Raw genomic sequence first — 21,772 nt, 5'->3', positions numbered from 1 at the left:
TAGCTAATTATTGGTTATTTTTCGCTATTATATTGATATGAGAAAGTTTAACTCCTCATCCGACCATGCTACGTCAAAGTGAAATCGATTTTGACTCGTTATAGATGAATAATGCATTGTGACAATCTAAATTCGATTTCGTTTGAAGTTTAAGTGGTAACTAACAACGTAACTAACAACGTGGCAGATTCTTCAAATAACTTCAAGTTTGAGTTGTTGTTCAGCACTGCCTGTCAGTAATTTTTTATTTTTCAGCTGAACTAAAATTTTGCACAGAGCGAGTCTGATTCGAAGGCTGGTATACAACTCCTACTATAAGAATCGTTATCAATGTTAAACAATGCCACTAACGAGTCTATACATTATTATATGAGAATAGATTTATCAACCGTAACAACCCTATTTCTATTGTTTTAAAGCACAAAACGACACAGGAGTTGTCCTTATTTAACACACGATAAAATAACATATTTATTCTATGAACTTTTCTGTTTACATATTATAAAGATAAATTCTATTTTACAATGTTTTATTTTTGGAAAAGGTTTTTCTAAACAATATTCACATTTTAAAATTTCCTAGGAATGTCTGAAGAGACATGAACATTAGTTGATATTTCATCATCATCGTTGTTTATTTGAGGTTTAGAAGGATGATAATCTTGTTTTCCTGTTCGCAGCCCGCTGAGATAACGTTGTTTTGTTGTTCGATTACAAACAGTTGCCGCGCAACATACACAACAACACACAAGGGTAAGTAAGATGAAAGCAAGAACGGAAAGTACGCCAATAACGACATTCTTCAAGTTATTGTCAATAAAATCCTTGAAATCATTCGGCTTCGTTTGTTTTTCAATGTCATAGCTATTCATCGATTGTACTTCTTGTGCATTTGCAGATGGAATTGGAGGTGATGTGGATTCCAATGTCTTGGATGAATTCTCAGCATATCCGTTCATAACTGACATTGATATTCCTCTATTTGAACGATGGTGTGATCCCAACACCGTTGTTTCAGAAGTAATCAAAGCAATCAAAGAAAAAATATACAGTTCGTAGACAACCATTTTAAGGCAATCTTAATCAAACAGCCAAGTAAACTGAAGAGTGTTCAATCCGAAGTGCAAAACGAGTATCGACATAAGGGCAGTTTTCCAGCAGTCGGTATTTTGCACTCCCCCGCATGGTCTTCGCGCTTTCATGCAGAACTAATGTAAGGAAAACAAAGAAAAATTCCGCTTCCCGCACAAAAATCGTCTACAAGAAAACAGGCATTCACAAGCACATAAACATAAGCCAAGACAAAACAAAAGAAATTTCAAAAGAATATATTTTCTGCTTTGACTTTTTTTGCATATATTTATGTCGAAATATTTTGGACATGCTATACAGGGTGTATAAAAAAAAGCGCAACCACTTAATATTCATGAATATCCTCTTTGTTCTACAACACAAAAGACGTTTGGCCCCTGGAATGCGAAAAAGCTTGTAATCATATTCTAGCGGCACAATCGTCGGTAAACAAAGTCGGGTGGGTAAACCAACGAGCTGAATTGAAAGTATCTAACGAGTAAAATTTTATTTACAATTTATTTTACAAGGTCGACAGTTAGCATTCAAGTTATCATGCACGACAGTAAAAACTCGTTGTTCGGTTGTTAGCTGCACCATTATTAGTTTAGCTGATTTGACTATTAGCAGTTGAACTGTACGATTAGAAGCCATTTTAAAATCCCAGGGGCATAAAATCTATTGAGCTTATGAGCAATATGAATTTTAGAATATTCAGTAGTGGTTGCGTTTTTTTTTATACACCCTGTATGATACACCCAGTGTCGCCCTTAAAGGCTTAATGCTGGTTTACATATTACATAAATCGTCGTAATTCGTTGTTATGCGAAATCCCACAGTCATATGAAAACCGAATTACGACAAATTACAACAAATACAACGCGAATTAGGAAAACAAGCATTACGGGCGTCGTTACACTATGCAACTTTCCTTGCAAATTACAAGTTGACAAAAACGAACATTTCTTACGATCTGCTAACGTTTTCTTATCATTTCGAACACTCTAATTAACATCACTCAAAATTATAATTGCACTGCAAGTTTCAAAGAAAATTGCATAATGTATCAGCGCCTTTAAAAATGTTCTCTCAAAAAATGGCGCTCTTTTGTTTTTTTTAAAAAGAAAAACCTTGTGAAATTTGCGTCTACAAACCGGAACCTAACAGCAAAATATACAATGTCGAATTTCAAATTCAGGCTCTGTGCACACGCGGTAACGTTTTCGAGCGTTTTCACATTCGTTTTCACGTTAGGTTTTCATGTCAAAACGCAAACACCGTCAGTGTCAACAGAAGCTAACTTAACATATTAAGAAATAAGAATACTTTCCTTGGGTCGTGTGGACGATTTTGAAAACGCCCAAAAACGACGTTCGTGTGCAAATAAATCGTTTAATCCCTAAACCAATCGTTTAAACGGTAAATGGAACAGCAATGACTTGGGTTGGGTCTTCTTATGGGTAAAGCCTCGTTGGCATTGACAGTGGACCATGGTGGATAATGGCCTCGATCTAAATTACAACTGCCATTAATTTCAGGCATGAATTTGAAGGTGTTACTCAAACAGTGATGTTCAAATAACTTCCATAATAATTCAAAATCCTCCATCGTCCATCATAGCGACATTTGTTGAAATAAGATTATTTAATTCATCACTTTCCTGTCTTTTAAACTTTGATGTTTCCAGAATAAACTGAAGGTTATATCGGTTACTATCGCAACTAAAGAAAAAAAATGTTGAGATTAATCCAATTTGTTTATGCATTGTTTATTAACAACATGTCATGCGCAGTGCAGATAACGCGCAATACGTAAAGAGTTGGGTGCAAAAACAAGGAAAATTGTATAAATAACGGTTAATTAAAAATATTAGAATGACACAGCGCTAGTAGCATTAAGATAGACGTGTCCCTTCAGATCATCATGCTGTTTGGGATAATTTATTGACAAGCAATTACTGTTTGAATGCAAAGTTACATTACATTACACTGTCCGTGAAAAACTTACATATTCCCAAGATATTTTTGATGTCTTGTCATATTTTTCTGCAATGTTCGTAATAATGGCATTATTTCTCCAGCTCGTTGCTTTAGTTTTGGGCCGTGACAACTCAACAAATGATAAGACCACAGTAAATAAAAGTGTAAATGTTTAGATATTTCAATTTGGCTCGCAACAAATAGTAACAGTTTATCCACGTAAACATCGTTGAGATTCTGCACCACAAGTTGAACTAAAATAATGAAATTTCGTATTTATTTATAAGTCCTTTTAGTGTGTGAAGGAATTTAGATCAACGAATAAAAAGATATAAGAACTAAGAAGGTTGCATATGCACCCAATATATACCAGTTTAGAAAGTTGATGGAAAATAAAAGGTAATAATAGTAATATGTATTAATCTTCTTATAAAACAAAAGGCATAAAACTCAACGTGTCCTCTTGCGTGTAGACAACTCAGAAACATCGTCATTCTTCTATATTGCGAATGAAAATATGATAGATACGAATATACTCACTGTCCTCTGACGGAATACTCTCAATTACATGAAGAATTAAATCTTGTTCGTTCAATCTGAAACTCAACATCAAAGCCTTGGCAAACTCCTTGTTGTTTAAAACTTTTTTTATACTTTTCGGTGTTACATCCATAGCTAGATCATAAGGATCAAATACCATGGCAACATCTAGTGAATACGTTAGCAATCCCTCAGTCGTGGCAGCTGACCAAGCACGGCCTAAAATATTTTCAATTTTATTTACCACCTCAGGCAATAATTGCAGAAACATGGTTCAAAGGCTTATGGTTATAGTAGCATGTTTCCATCTTACCTGTCGGTGAAAATCGAACGCATTTCACTCTAATTTCAGGTTTAACTCTTCTTGAACTCATATTATCTGGGTAAAAGAACAAATTTATTCGCATTTTTGTAACAAAACCCAGGGATTGCAGTCACACGAATGAAACGTACTGTGAACAATGTTACAATTGTATAAACTGAATTAAGGTACTTACCCTTACGAAGGCCAGGAAGTCTTTTTCCATCGTTTTCATCATCACTGTCATCAATAAGATCCAGTGGTCCAGCGTCAGTCATCTGACTACTATTTAGAAATTCCTACAATCACAATCGTGTATTAATGAACAAGTTGGCAATTAAGGTGAAATTCCTTTAGTAGGCGGATGGCGTGTAAAATTCGAGACAAACCAACGGCGTGATATAAAAATATACGAAAGCTTCGTTCCTTACCATTACTTAAGGAAGCATTGAATGTGTATTAAAATAATTTAAAGTATGGTTTAAAACATCGCATCAATGCAGGATCCGCCCCTGCTCACGACGAATCAGCATGCATCGCGTAATTCTATCGCCTTTAAATGGCATCAAATATGTCGGGCAAATATAACCCGATGACTGTGAGATAACCGTCATGCAGTTACCGTTCCTGCGTCAAAGATCTGTATAACTTTATATTCAGTGATTTTGGTACCTGCATAGCATCGAATGATCGATTGCGAGATATTTCAAATCTTTTCATCAAAATCTAAAATCATATTCAAATGGTAACAGAAAAATTAAGCTGTTGATGATCTACACATGAGCACCTTTTTCCGTTATTCAGAGTTTCAAAAGGTTTATACGTCGGCAGAAAAACAAAAAATATAATCTGAACAGAAAAGATAACTAACCTGCTGTTCTACGTTATAAATACAAATAAATTTGGATTTCCCTCCTGCCAACAAACACGTCCCATCAGCTGTGTAACACAAACTTGTATAACACCTGAAGAAAAATCATATTGAGTTTTGTTTATTAAAAATAAAACAGTTGATATTGTTGATTTTAACGACATACTTGGAAGCTGAAGACGTTTTAGCGGTCATTCTATCGCTGGATTTTCTTCCTCCGCCTAAATCATGGCGACCTTCTATGGAGTGCGACTGAAGAGCCGTTGAAATGTTCCAGAATGCCAGTTGACCATCCAATGTTGCGACAGCCACCTCATTTCCATCTGGTCTTACACATAGTGCAATAACTGATGAAAAACAAACATATTTATGAGTGAATGAATAGACCTTTACCCTTCTAGCTTTCAAGCGCGCAATGCGTGACAGTAGTTGATCAAGTTTAATTAACAAAAAAGCAAAAAGAATCGGCAAACTTTTCTTACAAACAAAATCGCTTCAAAGCAAGCGATATCGCAACTCAAAGTTGCTTAATAATCAACTACCGTCATGCAATAAGGAAACAGAATTTCCGAATTATAAATAATCTACCGTCTGAATTTAAAAGAAGCGTCTCTCGGGCGATTCTGCTGGAGTAAACATCCCAAATTTTAACTGTCTTATCCCACGAGCCGGAAAGAAGAACTGGATGCGATGAACTGAAGCAAAGACTGGAAACTGGAGCTTCATGTCCAGCTATTACCTAAAGAAAAAAAACATCATCGTTACCCTAGCAGGCAATATCCGACAGTTCTAAAAGCTCATCAATACTCCGAAGTCGGAATATCGATCTACTTTTCGGCTCACGACAGCCACTCGATCAGAGAGGAAATGATATATCAAATCGGAGGATATATGTTTTCAGATATTCAGTGAAAACCATGTGTGTACTAATGGTTCATTCTAGCCAACAAAATATATTTTGTTGATGCAAAATACCTCAAGTAAACGTCCTGTTTGCATTGACCAAAGAAATATTTCAAATGTATCTAGAGACCCTGCACAGATGACTTCACCGCTATTATCGACCGCCAAACAAGAGAATTGAGCTGGGCGAGGCGACGCAAAAGTTCGGAAATTTCTGTATCTAAATGGATGATGGAAATGCATCTTAATAAAGTCTTTATATTACTCCATTTCCTTAAGGTAAAAATATCTTGACAAGATGAGTGGTTGACACGTGTTACAGCATGCCATTCAAACACGGCTCCCGCACAGACGCTTGTATGACAAGAGTCAAACGTCTTACACGTCAAACGTCTTTCGATACAGATGTAATACACACACACACATGCCAGTTTTCGTCAGTATTTATACTCTTACGATGTTGCACGGATAAATGATACTATGTATAGAGAAAAGGATGTCAAGAGACCGACTCATCATCGGGCCTTCAATATCACTTCACGCGAGATCACGCAATCGCGGTACTTGTTTTACAAAAATATCTTTGCGTATATGCATTTTGAAGATAACGAACCTATTCAAATCAAAAGCACGAACTGTACCATCAAGAGAAGAGCTAAGAACAACTTGGCCATTAGATATAAAATTAACACCAGTAACTCCAGCAGTGTGTTCATGAAATGTTACAAAACAAAAGCCCGAAGATGTATTCCACACTTTTACCTAGTAAAAGTTTAAATTAAAATATTAACAATGATATTAGAAGCTTTCAGATATATCAAACTTCTAAGTAATGGTGATTTTATCGGACAAAATATAAATTTTGTTCGTCTTAATGGTTAAATGAAGGTGTTAAAGTAACTTGCAGACTTTGTGTATTTAGTCTGGCCCGCAATCAGCTAAAGTACTACCTAGCTTTTACAAACCTGACGTTCAAACATGAACATACCTTGCCATCGTCTCCTCCAGTTACAATTAGTTGTCCATCAGGGGAATACGAGAGAACATTCATATCATAAAAATGGCCTTGTTGCTTAAGAATGTACGACTCACTTTGCCATTCCCAAACCAATAGTTGCCCAACTGACGAGCAACCAAACGCTAACCATTCACCACTCATGTTTACTGCAACAGTTGAAACAGATTTCTGAGAAATACTAGGGAAAGAAAAAAAATATATTTGCACTGTTTTATTGTTTGTTTGCAACTGTCTTCTGTCTCGTACACGCAAATGTTGAAATCGTTATTAACGATTACTGACGTTATTAACGCTGCTTGGCAGAATTTAGATTCTGTATCATACTATCGTTGAATATGTATTCGCTGCGGTGTTACGTGAAATAATATAAAATATAAAAACTTTTCTGATCTTGTACTTGCATGCATAAGAAATACAGCCTTGGCTGAAAATAAAAGCGAAAGATCTCCTCTTATATAGTGATGCGTGCACACATGCAAAATAATAAATCTCAATTCACCTTTGCAAGCTTTGAATGTTCCCTTTCTCATGAAATATATGTAGAAAAATATGTAACTTGCGGTTCGAAGGAACAGTTTTTTGAACATGTTTTTGCATGCAGGGTCAATATTTATCATATATGATATTTAGTCGTAAAAGATTCAACGTCAGATTTAGAGTTCGTTGATTTACCTTAACGTGTGAATTAAATTAAATTCTGGAAGCTCATGAAGTGCAAATATCCCAGACGAGAATCCAGCAATCATAATTTTGTTTTTCTTATGAAGAACACAACAAGTTAATTCAGTATTATCTTGGTTATAGAAGTGTCTAGAGGATGAGAAAAAAACTTGTAAAAACATGGTGATCTCCACTCACTCACCACTCTTTCATATATCCAGAGTTTTGCCGGGTTGCAAATCAAGATACGAAAGGGATGAAATTTATTTAAACAAAGTTCACATCCCGATTACATCATTCATGCTGATATATTGTTGTTAAATTAGATCAAATATTTGTCTGTGGAACAAAATATTTTTTGACAATTCTATACTTGCATGGCTCTCATTATCGTCAATATAGCTGCTAACTATACGATATGACTTACTTGAATTCTCTTTTCCATCTGACATCGATTTCTCTTTCTGAATAGTAAAAAACACTACAGTTAACTAATTAGCAAACGGATTGGCATTTGGCATGCTTTATATGGTAAATAACTTACTACCACCACAAGTGCCAGCTGATAAGTCTATTTTTAGTCGCTCGTTTTGAAACTATGCATCCGTTACGAAGTCGGAACGGGGCATAAGAAGTCTAAATACATTGATTGAAAGCACCTATAACTATAAGCAACTTAACCATGTAGTTGCATTCTAAGTGGAACTGAAATATTGATGAACGAAAAAACCTTGTGTGCAACCTCGAAAGTAATCTAATTGTTTCAGTAAACAATATAGTATTAAAATAATTGTTTTCAAAGGTTTTGACCATCAATTCGTGAATAACGTCCTAAGAATTCGCGAGGAGAGCTTTACTAACTTACGAGGAGAGATTAACTGATTTAACTAGCTAGCAAGTAGCATAGCTAATTATGCATCAATGAGGCTCCACACATTTTCACAATAAAGAATGTAATATTGACCTGCGAGGAACCCACATACCTGAATCTTCATCAATAATATTCTTATCCTTCATCACAATATCATCGATATTTTTACTACACGACCAAGTAAATAACGCACCATCTTTACTGACTGTAAAAATCTTTGTCATTGTTAAGAACTCTCTCAGTAAACAAGATTCTTATCAAAAGTGCGTTATTACAGGAATGTTAGATGAAATTGATGAAAGATATCCCAGGTTTGCAATCAAAAATCGCTTTTTTTTGTTATACTATATTTTCTATAAAAGATACTTTTAGAGAATCCTCTTCGAAGAAACAATTCACTATGGAATTTCTATGTCCTGTTAAAGTCACAGGAATGAAACCAATAACGGGATCAATTGAAAAAACACGAGCAGTCATATCGTTAGACCCTACAACCAAAAATCTGAAATAAAATGATAAAACAACACGTCACTTATGCATGACGTTCTTTACTAAGTAACCGATGACGCACGTGAAACACATGCGGTCTTGACGTAAATATTAAACAATATGCACATTCTCGCAATGTCACACGACCGAGAAAAAAATCAACGAGGATAATGAACACCCCTCCCCCCCCCTCCAGTATAGCATAAACAAACTATGAAAAACCCTCCCAAAGAGGGTAAGTTTCAACAAATACTCGGGAGTGAAACAATCAGTTACTTGGAGCCCAGAGAATGGACTTTTTCACGAGCGGATTTGGACCCTTGCGTATTTGGATCACACGAGGATTTTTACATAGACTGAAAACTCGATTGAAACTTGTATTTAACCTTTTAGACCCTTTAAGCACGCCCTGACAAGTTGAATTTATAAATTTATAATTGTAGAATTTATAAAGCTAATTGATTATATTCCTAGCATCCTCAGCTCTAGTATCCTTACAAACAACGGGTTCAAATATAACCCAGCAAGGGTTACGAGCGTTCTTATATTTTATAAGTTGAATTGTATTGACTGCAAGTGTTTCATATTGATGTACCTGGAATTTGATGACCAGTCAACTGAAACAGTATCATCATATTGTCCTGTGTATGTTCTGTGAAGGGTAAAAGGAGAAAAGTCCTTCGTGTGCCCCGGTGCGAACCATACTTGCATTTGCATCCCAACTGTGGCTGCAAAGAATCTAAAAGTTAAAAAAAAAGATATGATAAGATAACGTAATTGTCTATTTGAATTGAATGATCGAATTTTTTCAACTTTACTGAATTATTATGGCCTGTAACCACTCAAGATTATTCTATAATGCTCTTGGAAAGAGTTTTTGCGCAAAGTTGCGCAATCGCGCAAAGTTTGTCGCTCCAAATACTACGAGGGCAGAGTTCAACACCTTAAGGAATGTTCCCGAACCGGATGGTGGAACGAAGTAAAGAGATTAGGCGGCATTGCTAACTCCTCTGGAAAAAGAGACAATTTGCTCAAGTCCAACCACCTTCCAGAAGGAATTAGAGATCTCACACCGAATGACCTGGTAAATCATATTAATAACACTTTTCTGACACCTACTAACAGATTTGAACCAGTAATCCATTTCGAGATGACGATGACGAGGATGAAAGAAATGAGTTACTAGTAGTATCGGAATTGTCAACCTTCCACAAGTTACCTGCGGTCAATCCAACGAAAGCAGAGGGGCCGGACGGAATTCCGGGCTGGCTGTTCTCTCCCGCCCTTTTGGCAGGACCCGTCGTAGAAATCATCAATACCTCTTACCCCGAGAGACGCCAGACATACTCCCTGTTCCAAAACAAAAACTGGTCAAAGACGTAAACAAACACCTCCGCCCAATCTCCTTACATCAATTATATCAAAGATAGCTGAAGATAATGTCGTTCAGGGGTACGTCAAACCGGCTGTGTTAAAGAAAATCGACCAACGACAATTCGGAACCATTCCTAATTCGCACACCACACATTCACTTATAAGCATGACTCACAACTCGTACGTTAATACTGATGGCAACGGCGCCACGGCCAGAGTCGTTTTGTTAGACTTTCGAAAGGCTTTCGACTTGATCGACCATAACATTTTGGTGCAAAAATGTTTGTCGTCGACATATGACCTCCTAAAACGGGTTTTGTGCTGGATTGTGGATTACCTGATGGACCGGAAGCAACGAGTGAAATAGCGAGACTGCCTTTCTGAGTGCCGTTCTGTGCTGGCCGGAGTCCCTCACGGGACAAAGTTAGGTCCCTCGCTGTACTTAATCATCATAAATGACCTTGATACAACTGCTGACATACGTGGACGATACCTCAATTTCGGAATTAGAGGAAAAGGGCCAGGTGAGTAATGTTCAAGATGTTGCGAATGACCTATCCCAGACAATCAATCAGCGAGAGTTTTGAGCTAAATGAATCTAAACGTAAGGAGTTGAGGATCATCACTTAGAGGTGGTAACGAGTGTAAAGGTGCTAGGACTGAATATCAGCAGTGACTTAAAATGGAACATACATATATGATATAATGGAACTAGTTAAGAAAGTTAACTCTGGACTGTATTTTCTGAAATAACTAAAGAGAGTATCAGTTGCACAAATAGAGTTGACTCTATTTTACGTCACTTGTATTCGTTTTATTCTCGAATATGCATGTTCAGTATTTCACCATAGCCTACCAACATACATGAGTGACAACTTGGAGAAACTGCAGAGATGTGTGTTGAGAATTACCTATCCAGATATACATTACAGTCAAGCTCTCTCTTACCTTCCATCAGGGCTAAATTTCAAATCATGAACTTTTGTTTTAAAATTAAAATGATGAAGAACAGCCAAGCTTTGTAGACTGAACAAAATACTTTTGCCATCTGTAAATAATAGAATATAAGATTAGGCTGCATAAAACACATTCATTGAGATTTTTCGGGGGAATATTGGAACATCTGAGAGATGATTGAGGTATCCTATTTTTAGATGCTTTTGAGAGTCAAAAACTATATGGTGCATGAGTGCAGTAGGTCTAACATTCTAGACTCTAGTATTCTTGGTCAAGCAAAATGGGTTTTGGAATCCATTGTCTACAACAAAATACCTTCATCAATTGCTAGAATAAGACTATCATCAGGCGATGTTGCGATGCAAGTAATATCTTTTCCATTCTCAAAAGGTAGGGTCAAAGATGTATTGCTAGAGGAAATGTATGTAACAAATTTATTTTCATACGTCTTGCTGCTTAGACATAGTGCAGGTCTGTTTGCCTAACTGAAGATTGTGATCAAATAAGAGCAAGTCAACTGGGAGAAAGAGTCAGACAACTGCCATCAACCGCAACCTCTACAAATCTGTGTTATCATACTCAATCAAACACAGCAGTGATAGAAAAACTTTTAACTACGTGCAAATGTTAAACAACATTGCCACATTGTATTTAATCAAGATACTGAGGCGGGGGGACAATTGCACATTAATGCACTTCCCCTGGCCCAGAGAATATTCAGGGGCCGCTTGGAATCTGAAGGGGTCCCCCATGAAAAACACAATCTTTATAATTTAGTAGAATCGAACTGGGTGCATGTGTCACAACAACGTGAAGACAAATGAGATACCTTTTTAAATCAAAAACTGTCACTCGATTGCCAACAGGACTCAAAACCCGATCACCATGGGAGGAAAATATAATATTTCCTTGTTTGTACACTGTTCCAATGAGATTGGAGAACTAAAATATAGACCGTTGGATGAATTATATCATTATCTACAGTATTTACAAATATATTTTTTACCTTGTAAGAGAATTTCATTTTTAACTAAACGTTTTTCTTTGTGAAGCTTGGTTTATTTACCATCATTATTCAAAATTTAGTACTAGTTTACTTGCTCACTGAAATTTTCCCACGTGGGGCGCAGAAGTAGGTACGCATGCGTATCAACATCTCCCAGTAGATTCTAGAGCAATCTGGAATCTAGTCCTCCTCAAGTCCTTTTTCATCTTATTGCCTGCATTAATGTAGTGTCAAAACGTAGAATTGTAAAATAGAGCTGTCGGAAATATGCCCATGGAAGCTACGAACTGTTCTATGAAGAAATTAAAACTACATGTCAACAATAGTTACAATACAGCCTGGACTTCGACGAAACTATTATTTTTTATCGTAGATAAATTTTCTTTTTTTAACGTTGGCCAATTATATCATAGGCAGCCCAGCAAACAATGTTGGTTATACAACATATTGTAATTTAATTTTAATGTGCTTGGGTCAAAAAAATTATAATTTTGTGAAGTGTATTCTTGTTTTCCCATAAAAACAAATGCATTGCTGAATCCTTCGTTAATGCCGCTTTAAAATCCTATACAGACCAGTCATAACATGCAATTATTAGGAGAAATAGTATGGTAGCAACAAATTTTACGTGTAAAATTTTCCTTTCAGAATATAAACATTGAAGTTTGAGACGCGCACCGGAAATCCGATAGAATTTCATGCTCAAATTACCAAAGCTAATTACTATTCTTTTTTTAGCCAATCACAGGCAAAGTAGAAAAGGCCTGCTGCAATGTCGACATGCAATACCACACACTCTATCGTAGTAAACAGCTTTATAATAAACCTCAATAAATTTCGTTTCATTGTATTTAATGTTTATTTAGAGTGCGTTTTGATACATTTAATGGCATATAGCAACATTGGAATGTATCAAAATGCTTAGACTAATGGGAAGCTTCCAATGAAATGTAACAAATACTTGATAAATGTGGCCATTTTTGCATGTCGACGTATATATGGACTTCCGATGTACATATAAAAATGCCTTCTTTTAGGATACGTTTTACTGAATTGTTCTATGAGGAAAATAGGTTTATGAAACGTTTAAATCATGAAATTGAACAACAACAATATATTCACTAACGTATTTAAGCAAATAAAGAATTTAAACATAAGACCAGCCGTGGAATACAAATGTTTACGAGCTTAGAAATCGTAATTATGCAGAAGGAAGTCTGTTTTGATTTGAAGCTCTTGTGACGTCACAACACGGCTTGGGCGAAGAGAAGAGTTTTATATGTAGGACGTACAACAGATGAACAATATTAGAAACGTTTGCGTGGCTTGGTTGCTTTTAGACTTTAACAAATAATCATTCACGGCATCCTATGATTGTGATACGATTAGGGTGCCTAGTTTGTTAAAATCTACTGATTTGTTCCACCAAGAAATGAGCGAAGCGCCCCCGAACACGCCAAAGCGGCAAGCGATTGTGGAACGGCAAGCGATTGTGGAACGTTTGAGACAACGAATCGATTGCTTTCGAAAACGTCACGATAGCTGTCAGGCTCGACTTGAAGAAACCCAACCATCGCGCGAATTAAAACAGATACAAGAAAGCCGGATTTTACAGTCGAAAATTTTGGAAAATAAAGTAAAGATGAATGCTAAAATTCGTCCGGAGCAAATAAGTAATAAGCTAGCGAAACAAGAGGAAACTGTTCCGGAGAAGACTACGACCAACAATACTGGATTGCAGGTACTGTACTCACTATACTTGCTGCTTCTAAATTACAACCTAATTACGACCAAGTAGACTTTATATTCACTTTAAATCTCTTGTTAAAGATTAATTTTCTTCACTGCATTTCGCACATGTTTCATAGAACATCAAGATAAATTCACCGCATCTTATATTTAACTTTCTCGAATAAATATTTTAGGCAAATGCGAAAAGAAAATTCCAAGGGTCGCAGATTGACAGCGAAAGGCAAAACGAAGATATGTCAAACCCCGTCCCACAGAAATATGCTCGTTTTGAAAACCAAAACGATGTTCATTGTAACGTAAAGCCGAGCTTTAATACAGCTGAGGAGTCCGAGCCTCCGTTATCGTCCAATAACATGCCTTATAGTGCGGTAAATGGACATGCTGCGGACTTTGTTAAAACTGAAGATCATGCTAATACAAGTTCAACGTATAATACTTCTTGCGACAATTTAGAGCGAACAATCTCGCGAGCTTCACAACAATATAATGCCGCTGCAGAGTATGCTACACCGACATTTACAAGCCGTGGTCAACCAAGCGAGAAATCTAGAGCGCCTGAATTCACGGGAACTTTTAAACAAGAAAATGGTTTACTTAGTCCAAGTAACGATACCTCTACACCTAATGGCTTATTACCAGCTAGACCAAAAAATGACGATGATTTCCGATTATTAACGGACACTGAAGGTAATAATACAAGTACTAGTAAAGAGGACGACCTCGAAAATCAACTTAGTCAGTTCGAACGCGTTCTACAAGGGATTAAGAGTCGAGACGAGAGTTCTAATGACACTGAATTATCCAATGACATTCCAAAAACTTTGCGACCACCACAAAGTCAATCTGTAGGAAATGGCATAACTGAGAGTCCAGATATAAAAATTAACAATAATCAATTAAACTTTCCAAATGACAGTACAGCACAGCTATCGACCTCTTCAGCTCAACAATATGGCATATCACGTTCAACAGCACAAGTACTACAACAATTTGTAATGGCCCAACAAAATGAGAGAATTGCTAGTAAAGTTCGTTTTGATCGAAATATGTTTCTGAATCCTCAAGGAGTTGGGGAGCAAAATAACCCTCGATTAGCAGCAACACAAAGAGCAAGTAATTTCCCTGTACGGCAGCGTGTTTATCAGCAACTACAACAACGAAAAAGCTTGCAACAAATGCAGCAAAAGAAAATTGCTGGAGCAACCCCCCAACAACTGCAGGCAAGAAATCCTGTGATCAATCCATTAGTTGGAAACACAGCTTATCAAATGCATCCTAAAGTCAGATACTCAGGCATAGCACCAAATACACAACAAAGTGTTTCTTCTTTCACACATGCAGCTGGCAGAATTCATCAGAATTTAATGCAACCACTACGACAGCCTGTAAGTTTACAAACACAAGCTCAAGTACCAGGTCAAATGGCAAATCTCCCCCGTCACCAAATCAATATGCTTGCACAACAACAGCAGCAACAACAACAAAAACTTGCATTCCAACAACAAATGGCAAGCCGTTTGCCATCATATTCACAAGCACAGGCACAGCATTTAGCAAGGTCATCCTCTGTTATGGACATTAGGCAAAAATTTTCAGGTGGTGTACCTTCAACACACGTGAGTCAGTACAACTCTGTGCATCAACAGGCAAATCGAGCACAACAACCATTATCTCACTTGCCACATTATAACCCTCCGGGCTATGGTAATCAATCTGGTCCAGCAGCACGACCTGTTCAGGTATCTTATAGTGGTGATTACCCTGGTTACCAACACCCATATCAATATGGTGTTAACCAGGAGAATAAACTTCATTCATCCTATCAAAGGCATGCAAGTATGGATGATAATATAGTGGCCAACAGGTTTCATAACCCTGAAATGAACCAAAGAAGCAACTTTCCTTTTCAACGAAGTAGTAGTTTACCTCCTGGACATGCTGCTGCTGGTAACAATATTTTCAATCAAACATCACCACCAGTTGTTCGACTTGGTCAAAATGAACCAAACTTGCCTGACATGAACAATAATGGTAATGATCATCAAGAGATGGCGGCACGTGCTCACCCACAAGCCCCTCTTACACATATGAAACAACATCTTGGGCAACAACCTAATAACCTGGGCATAAATCAAGAACTGTACCAAGGTAATAATATGTCACTGGCTCAAAATAGACAACAGCCGTCTAATAATTTACAGACTCCGCTATCAAACTCCTTTTCTAACCTTCTCGACATGAAGTCTAATTCTGAGACATCACTATTTCCATTCCTTGGTCAAGACCTTGGTGGGGGCACAACAGACAGTTCAGATTTTGATTCATTGTTAAAAAGTCCACCTTCCGACTTTGACTTGCTTAATATGCTAGAAGAGCCTCAGAAAGCATTGCAATAATCTGTAAAATATATACAAATAAATTTCATAACCATTTCTTACAGAACAGGTATGTATGAAATATTTCATAGAATCACTGTACTATAAATAGCATTTTAATCTAAGTTATTATTTTAGTCAAAGTTAAATAGTAAAATTAATTTTGGCTCATTGTTGGTCAACAATTTCAAAGACATAATTTCTAGAACAGAAATTGTATAATATATGTGTCAATATAGCTGGTAGTGTGCAAATAATTATGTAATGTAAAGTTGCTATATTTCTGTAAAGAATTAGTTAAAATTTGCTGTTAAAACAGTATGATTTTCTAATAGTAAACCAATTCTAACAAAAAAAATTGTAGCCAGCAGTCAGTTGTAAAGCCTGATATGTTATTATTGGGTAAGACTTATATTTCTCAGACTGAAATTTGGTTGAATCTCATTAGGATTCTGATGTGTATGATATTAAATGGAGACAAATTACATTTGAAGACCAAGACCTAGGATGTAGACAGTTGGACCATGCAAGCATATTTCATAATTGTTGACTTGCTTGCCTTTAGTGGCATATATTAGTGGTGAGCAACATCTTAAAATGAGTGACAACATCTTAAAATGCCATTTTTCAAGAAGTTAGTTAAAGGGTCAGACTATGGGTGTGTGTATTAGTGGGGGGAACTACCTACTTTATTAAAGTCGAGCTTTGGGAGCGCCTTTTTATATTTCACAGAGATTTTATATTTATACATGCATGCGCTTACAAATACAGTTTTTTTCGATCATTCCTACAGGAGCTATTTGACGCCTGTAACGTGAAGTAGTTTCAGGGCCATTTATTTTAACTCCCCTTTGCTAAAAAACACGTCAGCAATGCACTCCTGCCCGCCTTGGGTCAAACGAAGAATCTTGAAACGCTGAAGTTCTCTTTGTGCTTCTCAGCCAGTCAGTCAACCATACCGCGCTATTTTTACTAGGAAGCTGCGTGCACTTGGCAAGGCTATATTACGCATTCGTATTCTTTTGAACTTTATGAAAAGTAATAAAATAAAGTATGCAGCTTTGATCTTAATGAGATTATTGTAACCCCGAGGTCATATTGAGGGTATCGTTTTTTTTACAATTTCTGAAACCTGGTATAAAATTAAACAAATTGAGTTATTTGGTAAACGCAGTATTTTAGTTATCAAACAAAAAGCCCACAGTTGCAAGAATGACAGTACCGACTCCGAGCATGTTTAACTTCCTTTAAATAATTTTGTTCCTCTAGTTGACGTCATCACGTGACGGTGCATTAGATACAGCCCTGAAAGTGGAATACAAAAGTTCCTTTGAATGATTGCAATTTACGACACATATTAAAACAAAGAAATCTTTTCTTTCAACATACTATTTTAAGTTTGTGAGTTTAACGCACAGAAACAGCAATCCGTAGGAGGGAAGAAACTACCCCTCCCTCCCTTCTACATCCTTAACAACGCCATTGGAAGTTTGGGCAATGCTGAGCAGGAAGGCCCGATCACCCAATCCTTGACGTTTTCGATCTTTTTGAGAGCAGTTGTTAGACGAACGATTCAGGATCACCAGCCGACCACTTTTTACTATTTCCAAATATTTTGGAATAAATTCGTGTTCGTATTTGTTTAAACTCCAACATCTGAAAGAAATGATCGGGGCGGACAGAGTAATAGGTGTAATGCAACACATTGAAGCATATATTGTATTGGCATTTTTGAAAGGAGAGAAAAGGGATGTGTTCAAATGAAATGGAAGGGTGTGAGACTGTGGAATGTATCCCGTATTTTTTTAATTAGTTCAATATTACTGTGATAATATTAAACGTTTACCGAGAAAGAGTGTTTTAGTGTCACACCCCCGCATATATCTGTATGTGTAGAAAATAATAAATCCGAAAGACCCTCATGTTAGTAATTAAGCTAAAAAAAACACACATATAGATATAAGCCTTGAATGGTTAGTTTTTCAACCGTTGCCGAGCGTTGACGTAAATGTAGTTGAAAAGCAGTAGAAAGAAAGTAGTTCAAAAGCATGGAGTAAAAAATAATAAAGACAAGCTATACTTAATCTGGGTTTTATGAAACTACGGCCGACTTTAAAGCGAAGACTTATCTAAATGAAAAATGGGAATAAATGCACTAAATAAAGTAATCCGCGAAACGCAAACGCTGACAACCTTTTTGAGTGGAGTCGGGCTCGTATTTACCAACAAGTTCTTGGATTTCAATCAATCCTTGTCACGTTGTGTTTCTTTGTTATTTGTTTATTGTTTGTTTATTGTTTGTCAGTTGTGAGAAGGTTTCCGAGAAGAAACTTAGAATGGGTCGTACATCAAAAGACAAGCGTGATATTTACTATAGACGTGCAAAGGAAGAAGGTTGGAGGGCTCGTAGTGCATTCAAATTAATCCAGATTGATAAAAGTTTTAACTTATTTGAAGGAGTGCGTAAAGTAGTTGATTTATGTGCTGCACCAGGCAGTTGGAGCCAAGTATTGAGTAGAAAGTTAGTTAAAGATGAGGAGAATCAGACTAAGATTGTGGCAGTTGATCTTCAGGCTATGGCACCACTACCTGGGGTTATTCAGATACAGGGTGATATTACTAAGGTAATATATCAGATTAATATAGGCTAAATAAATAAATAGTGTAACTAGGGGTCTTAATCAAAAACCTTTTGGTTGTGTCTAGTAGGCCCCTAGCCCTAGATAAAAGCATGTACATATAATAATAATAAAAAAATTCATAATGGGCGAAATAAATAAATAAAAAAGAATTATAAATAAATTGTGTTAATCAGTGTCATAATAGACCCTTTGCACATGATGTCACATTAGGCATCTGGAGGAGAAACTTTGCCTTGTTAATTGCTTTTGACCTTCATCACTTGCATAATGATTATTTTTAGTGAAGCAAGGAAACATATGAGGACAACTTTTAATGATTATGAAGTCAGTGCAATGGGTCTATAGATTAAGATCAACATAATAGATTAAGTTGCCTATTGCAGCATTTTTCTTAAATTAGAATCCTGGATAAGGAACTTTCTTGCATTTTTCTCAAAGATCTGCCATGGTCTGCATTTTTCTTGAGATCTAGACTTTTTGAGTAAACCTAGTAAACTATAATAATTGGCAGATTTTAAAAAAAGCCGATTATCAACTGATTTTTTAGCAAAACCGATTAATCGGCACAATGCAATCTCTTTTTTCAACCATCTGCTATATACATTTTCTATGTTATACAGTGTTTGCACATTTTTAGAAAATTTTTACATTGATAAATCCAACATATGAATTACAGTGCTTTTGTCAAAAGCTCTACTTTAATTACTTTTGATTTGCAATTAGTTGTGCATGCCATATCATCATATTGTACACCCATGAAGTACACTTGTCTCTGTTGTATATGTTCCCAGATACTGAGATTGTGTTCTTCCAATTCCAGCTTGAACAATGTCTGACATATTTCCCTCTGTTATTATATGAAGTTTCTTAATGCTTTTTTAGGTTTCAACAGCAAATGAAATAATAAGTCATTTTGAAGGTGAACATGCAGATCTTGTTGTATGTGATGGTGCACCAGATGTGACAGGGTTGCATGATATTGATGAATACATTCAGGGACAATTATTACTTGCTGCCTTGAATATCACTACTCATATCCTCAAACCAAATGGAACATTTGTTGCTAAAATATTCAGAGGAAAAGACGTTGATTTGTTGTATTGTCAGTTAAAGATTTTCTTTCCTGAAGTAACCATTGCCAAGCCAAGTAGTAGCCGTAATTCAAGTATAGAGTCATTTATTGTGTGCAAAAATTATAGCCCTCCCGAAGGCTATAAACCCAACATGTCCAATCCTTTACTGGACAGTTCACAGGATCCTGCTTTTGACAGGTATATCATTTGCTTTTGTTTAAACTCTTTTTAAAACAGTTAACACTATTATTGGTGCACAAGATACCGTATCTGAGAGGATTGTGGCAAAATGGCAAAATCTAGTATTTGGCTGGATATTCTAATGAAGGCTCATGCCTTACTCTAAGATTTGCTCAAACGAAAAGACGCAAATATTTCACTGGCAAGCTATTTAGCCTAACAGACGTACAGGTTACCCCGAGTTTCATCTCTCGTTAGAATATATAACGTAAAAGTTTTGATTATTTTCTTACAGACTTAAAGGTGTAAATCGCGTTATTGTTCCTTTCTTGGCATGCGGTGATCTCAGTGCGTATGATTCTGATAAAACGTATAATGTGGACGAGAGAGATGACTATGTTCCATTACCTCCAGTACAAGGACCAATCAATCCGCCGTATCAAACCGCATGTTATCTGAAGAAAAATAATTTACTAGCGACGCAGAAAACTGAAACTAACATTTCACAAGAGGGTGAACACAACCGCAACAGACGAGACGATCATTTTCCACGAGAGACCGATGATTAAAGATGATTTTATTTCACAAAAGCCAAGGGGATGTTAGTATTAATTACGCTACTTTAGTTATTTTGTTGCTTGTTCAGCGAAACAACATTTTAATATAATCATTTTCTTAGTTACTGTATTTAAGTCTCTGAAATTATTTATTTCTATTTTTACATGGCTAGCACGAAATCTTCAAACAACTGCCTATGACAACTGCCTATCACGAGCGGATCCAAACTGATGTCGACTCAATATTCAGTAAAAATAAATATTTAAAAAATAGTCAAAATTTCACAAACACAAAAAATTAAATACGAAATTGGCGTAAATTAGGAATAGTTTAAATTAAAAAGGGAAATGCCCAGGGAACGAGGTTGCTAAATTAAGACACGATAAAAAATAGTGATGGTCTAATATACCTGAATATTCCAGAATTCGACCTTGGTATATGGTCGAGTATACTCCAGTATATTCAAGAATACCGTTTTTTGGCCGGTACTATTCAACCATAGTCGAGTGTACCGTTTTTTGGTACATTCGACCATGGTCGAGTGTATCGTTTTTTGGTACATTCAGTCATAGTCGAGTATATCTTTTTTTTGGTACATTCGACCATCGTCGAGTATACCGTTTTTTTTGTACCATATAGACCTTTTCAGCTTGCATGAAAATAAACCATTTCAGATGTTGTGAGTTGTGACCATGGAAATGATGGAATAGCCAATGAAACTTAACCATTTCAGACCATGTGATTGAAATGGTTCAATTTGCATTCAAGCTAAAAAGGTCTATTCCTGTATATTCGACCATAACCGAAAAATGGTATACTCGTCGACCATGGTCGTCTAGTCCAAAGTCTATACTTTATAGTTATAAAACTCGCCAATATTTTAAGTTAAAAGTAGTTGAATCCTAGTTTCATGTCTAATACGCAATACTGTCACTAACTATAAGTTAACTATTTAAGTCAACTATAAGTTATACATGGTCGACTGACATTTCAGTTCAAAGTTTAAAGATTCATTCTTACCATTCTTTAATACGTCGGCCTTCGGCTTGCATCGTGAAATGACGGAAATGGACGTAAAACAGAATAACGTCACAGTTGTTGTTTGTGCTGTTCATTTTATATTTCATGCTGAAATAAATTTTAAAATTTTACT

At 36.3% G+C, this 21,772-nt stretch overlaps 3 protein-coding genes across 4 annotated transcripts; 2 read left to right on the top strand and 1 right to left on the bottom strand.

Moving 5' to 3' along the window:
• Positions 1–1,755: 1,755 nt before the first annotated feature.
• LOC114521416 (periodic tryptophan protein 2 homolog) lies at positions 1,756–12,152 on the bottom strand. The gene is made up of 21 exons (XM_028541866.1): positions 12,040–12,152; positions 11,863–11,975; positions 11,349–11,443; positions 11,025–11,124; positions 9,298–9,441; positions 8,580–8,715; positions 8,326–8,428; positions 7,770–7,806; positions 7,355–7,492; positions 6,653–6,860; positions 6,278–6,426; positions 5,737–5,884; positions 5,350–5,500; positions 4,928–5,108; positions 4,762–4,855; positions 4,563–4,616; positions 4,087–4,189; positions 3,903–3,968; positions 3,590–3,808; positions 3,078–3,303; positions 1,756–2,791 (listed from the first exon to the last, which is right to left on the bottom strand). Exons 1-21 carry the CDS (start codon positions 12,055–12,057, stop codon positions 2,665–2,667), a joined length of 2,610 nt encoding a protein of 869 aa, XP_028397667.1. The 5' UTR covers positions 12,058–12,152; the 3' UTR covers positions 1,756–2,664.
• Positions 12,153–13,305: 1,153 nt separating this feature from the next.
• LOC114521585 (putative mediator of RNA polymerase II transcription subunit 26) lies at positions 13,306–16,749 on the top strand. The gene is made up of 2 exons (XM_028542069.1): positions 13,306–13,780; positions 13,965–16,749. Exons 1-2 carry the CDS (start codon positions 13,472–13,474, stop codon positions 16,185–16,187), a joined length of 2,532 nt encoding a protein of 843 aa, XP_028397870.1. The 5' UTR covers positions 13,306–13,471; the 3' UTR covers positions 16,188–16,749.
• A 1,436-nt stretch (positions 16,750–18,185) lies between these two features.
• Positions 18,186–21,747, top strand: LOC114521438 (putative tRNA (cytidine(32)/guanosine(34)-2'-O)-methyltransferase). 2 transcript variants are annotated; one of them, XM_028541893.1, is made up of 4 exons: positions 18,186–18,790; positions 19,691–20,079; positions 20,357–20,662; positions 20,792–21,747. In XM_028541893.1, the coding sequence occupies exons 1-3, from the start codon at positions 18,503–18,505 to the stop codon at positions 20,628–20,630; spliced, it is 951 nt and encodes a 316-aa protein (XP_028397694.1). In that variant the 5' UTR covers positions 18,186–18,502; the 3' UTR covers positions 20,631–20,662; positions 20,792–21,747. The 2 variants fall into 2 exon arrangements, with proteins under 2 accessions (XP_028397694.1, XP_028397693.1); XM_028541892.1 differs by having other exon boundaries at positions 20,357–21,747.
• The last annotated feature ends 25 nt before the right edge of the window (positions 21,748–21,772 follow it).

The sequence above is a fragment of the Dendronephthya gigantea genome, unplaced genomic scaffold, assembly GCF_004324835.1.
Source record: "Dendronephthya gigantea isolate DGI-Jeju-01 unplaced genomic scaffold, DenGig_1.0 000020F, whole genome shotgun sequence".
NCBI classification, from domain to species: Eukaryota; Metazoa; Cnidaria; class Anthozoa; order Malacalcyonacea; family Nephtheidae; genus Dendronephthya; species Dendronephthya gigantea.
The sequence above is the reverse complement of the archived record's forward strand: the minus strand, read 5'-3'. Positions and strand labels throughout refer to the sequence as shown.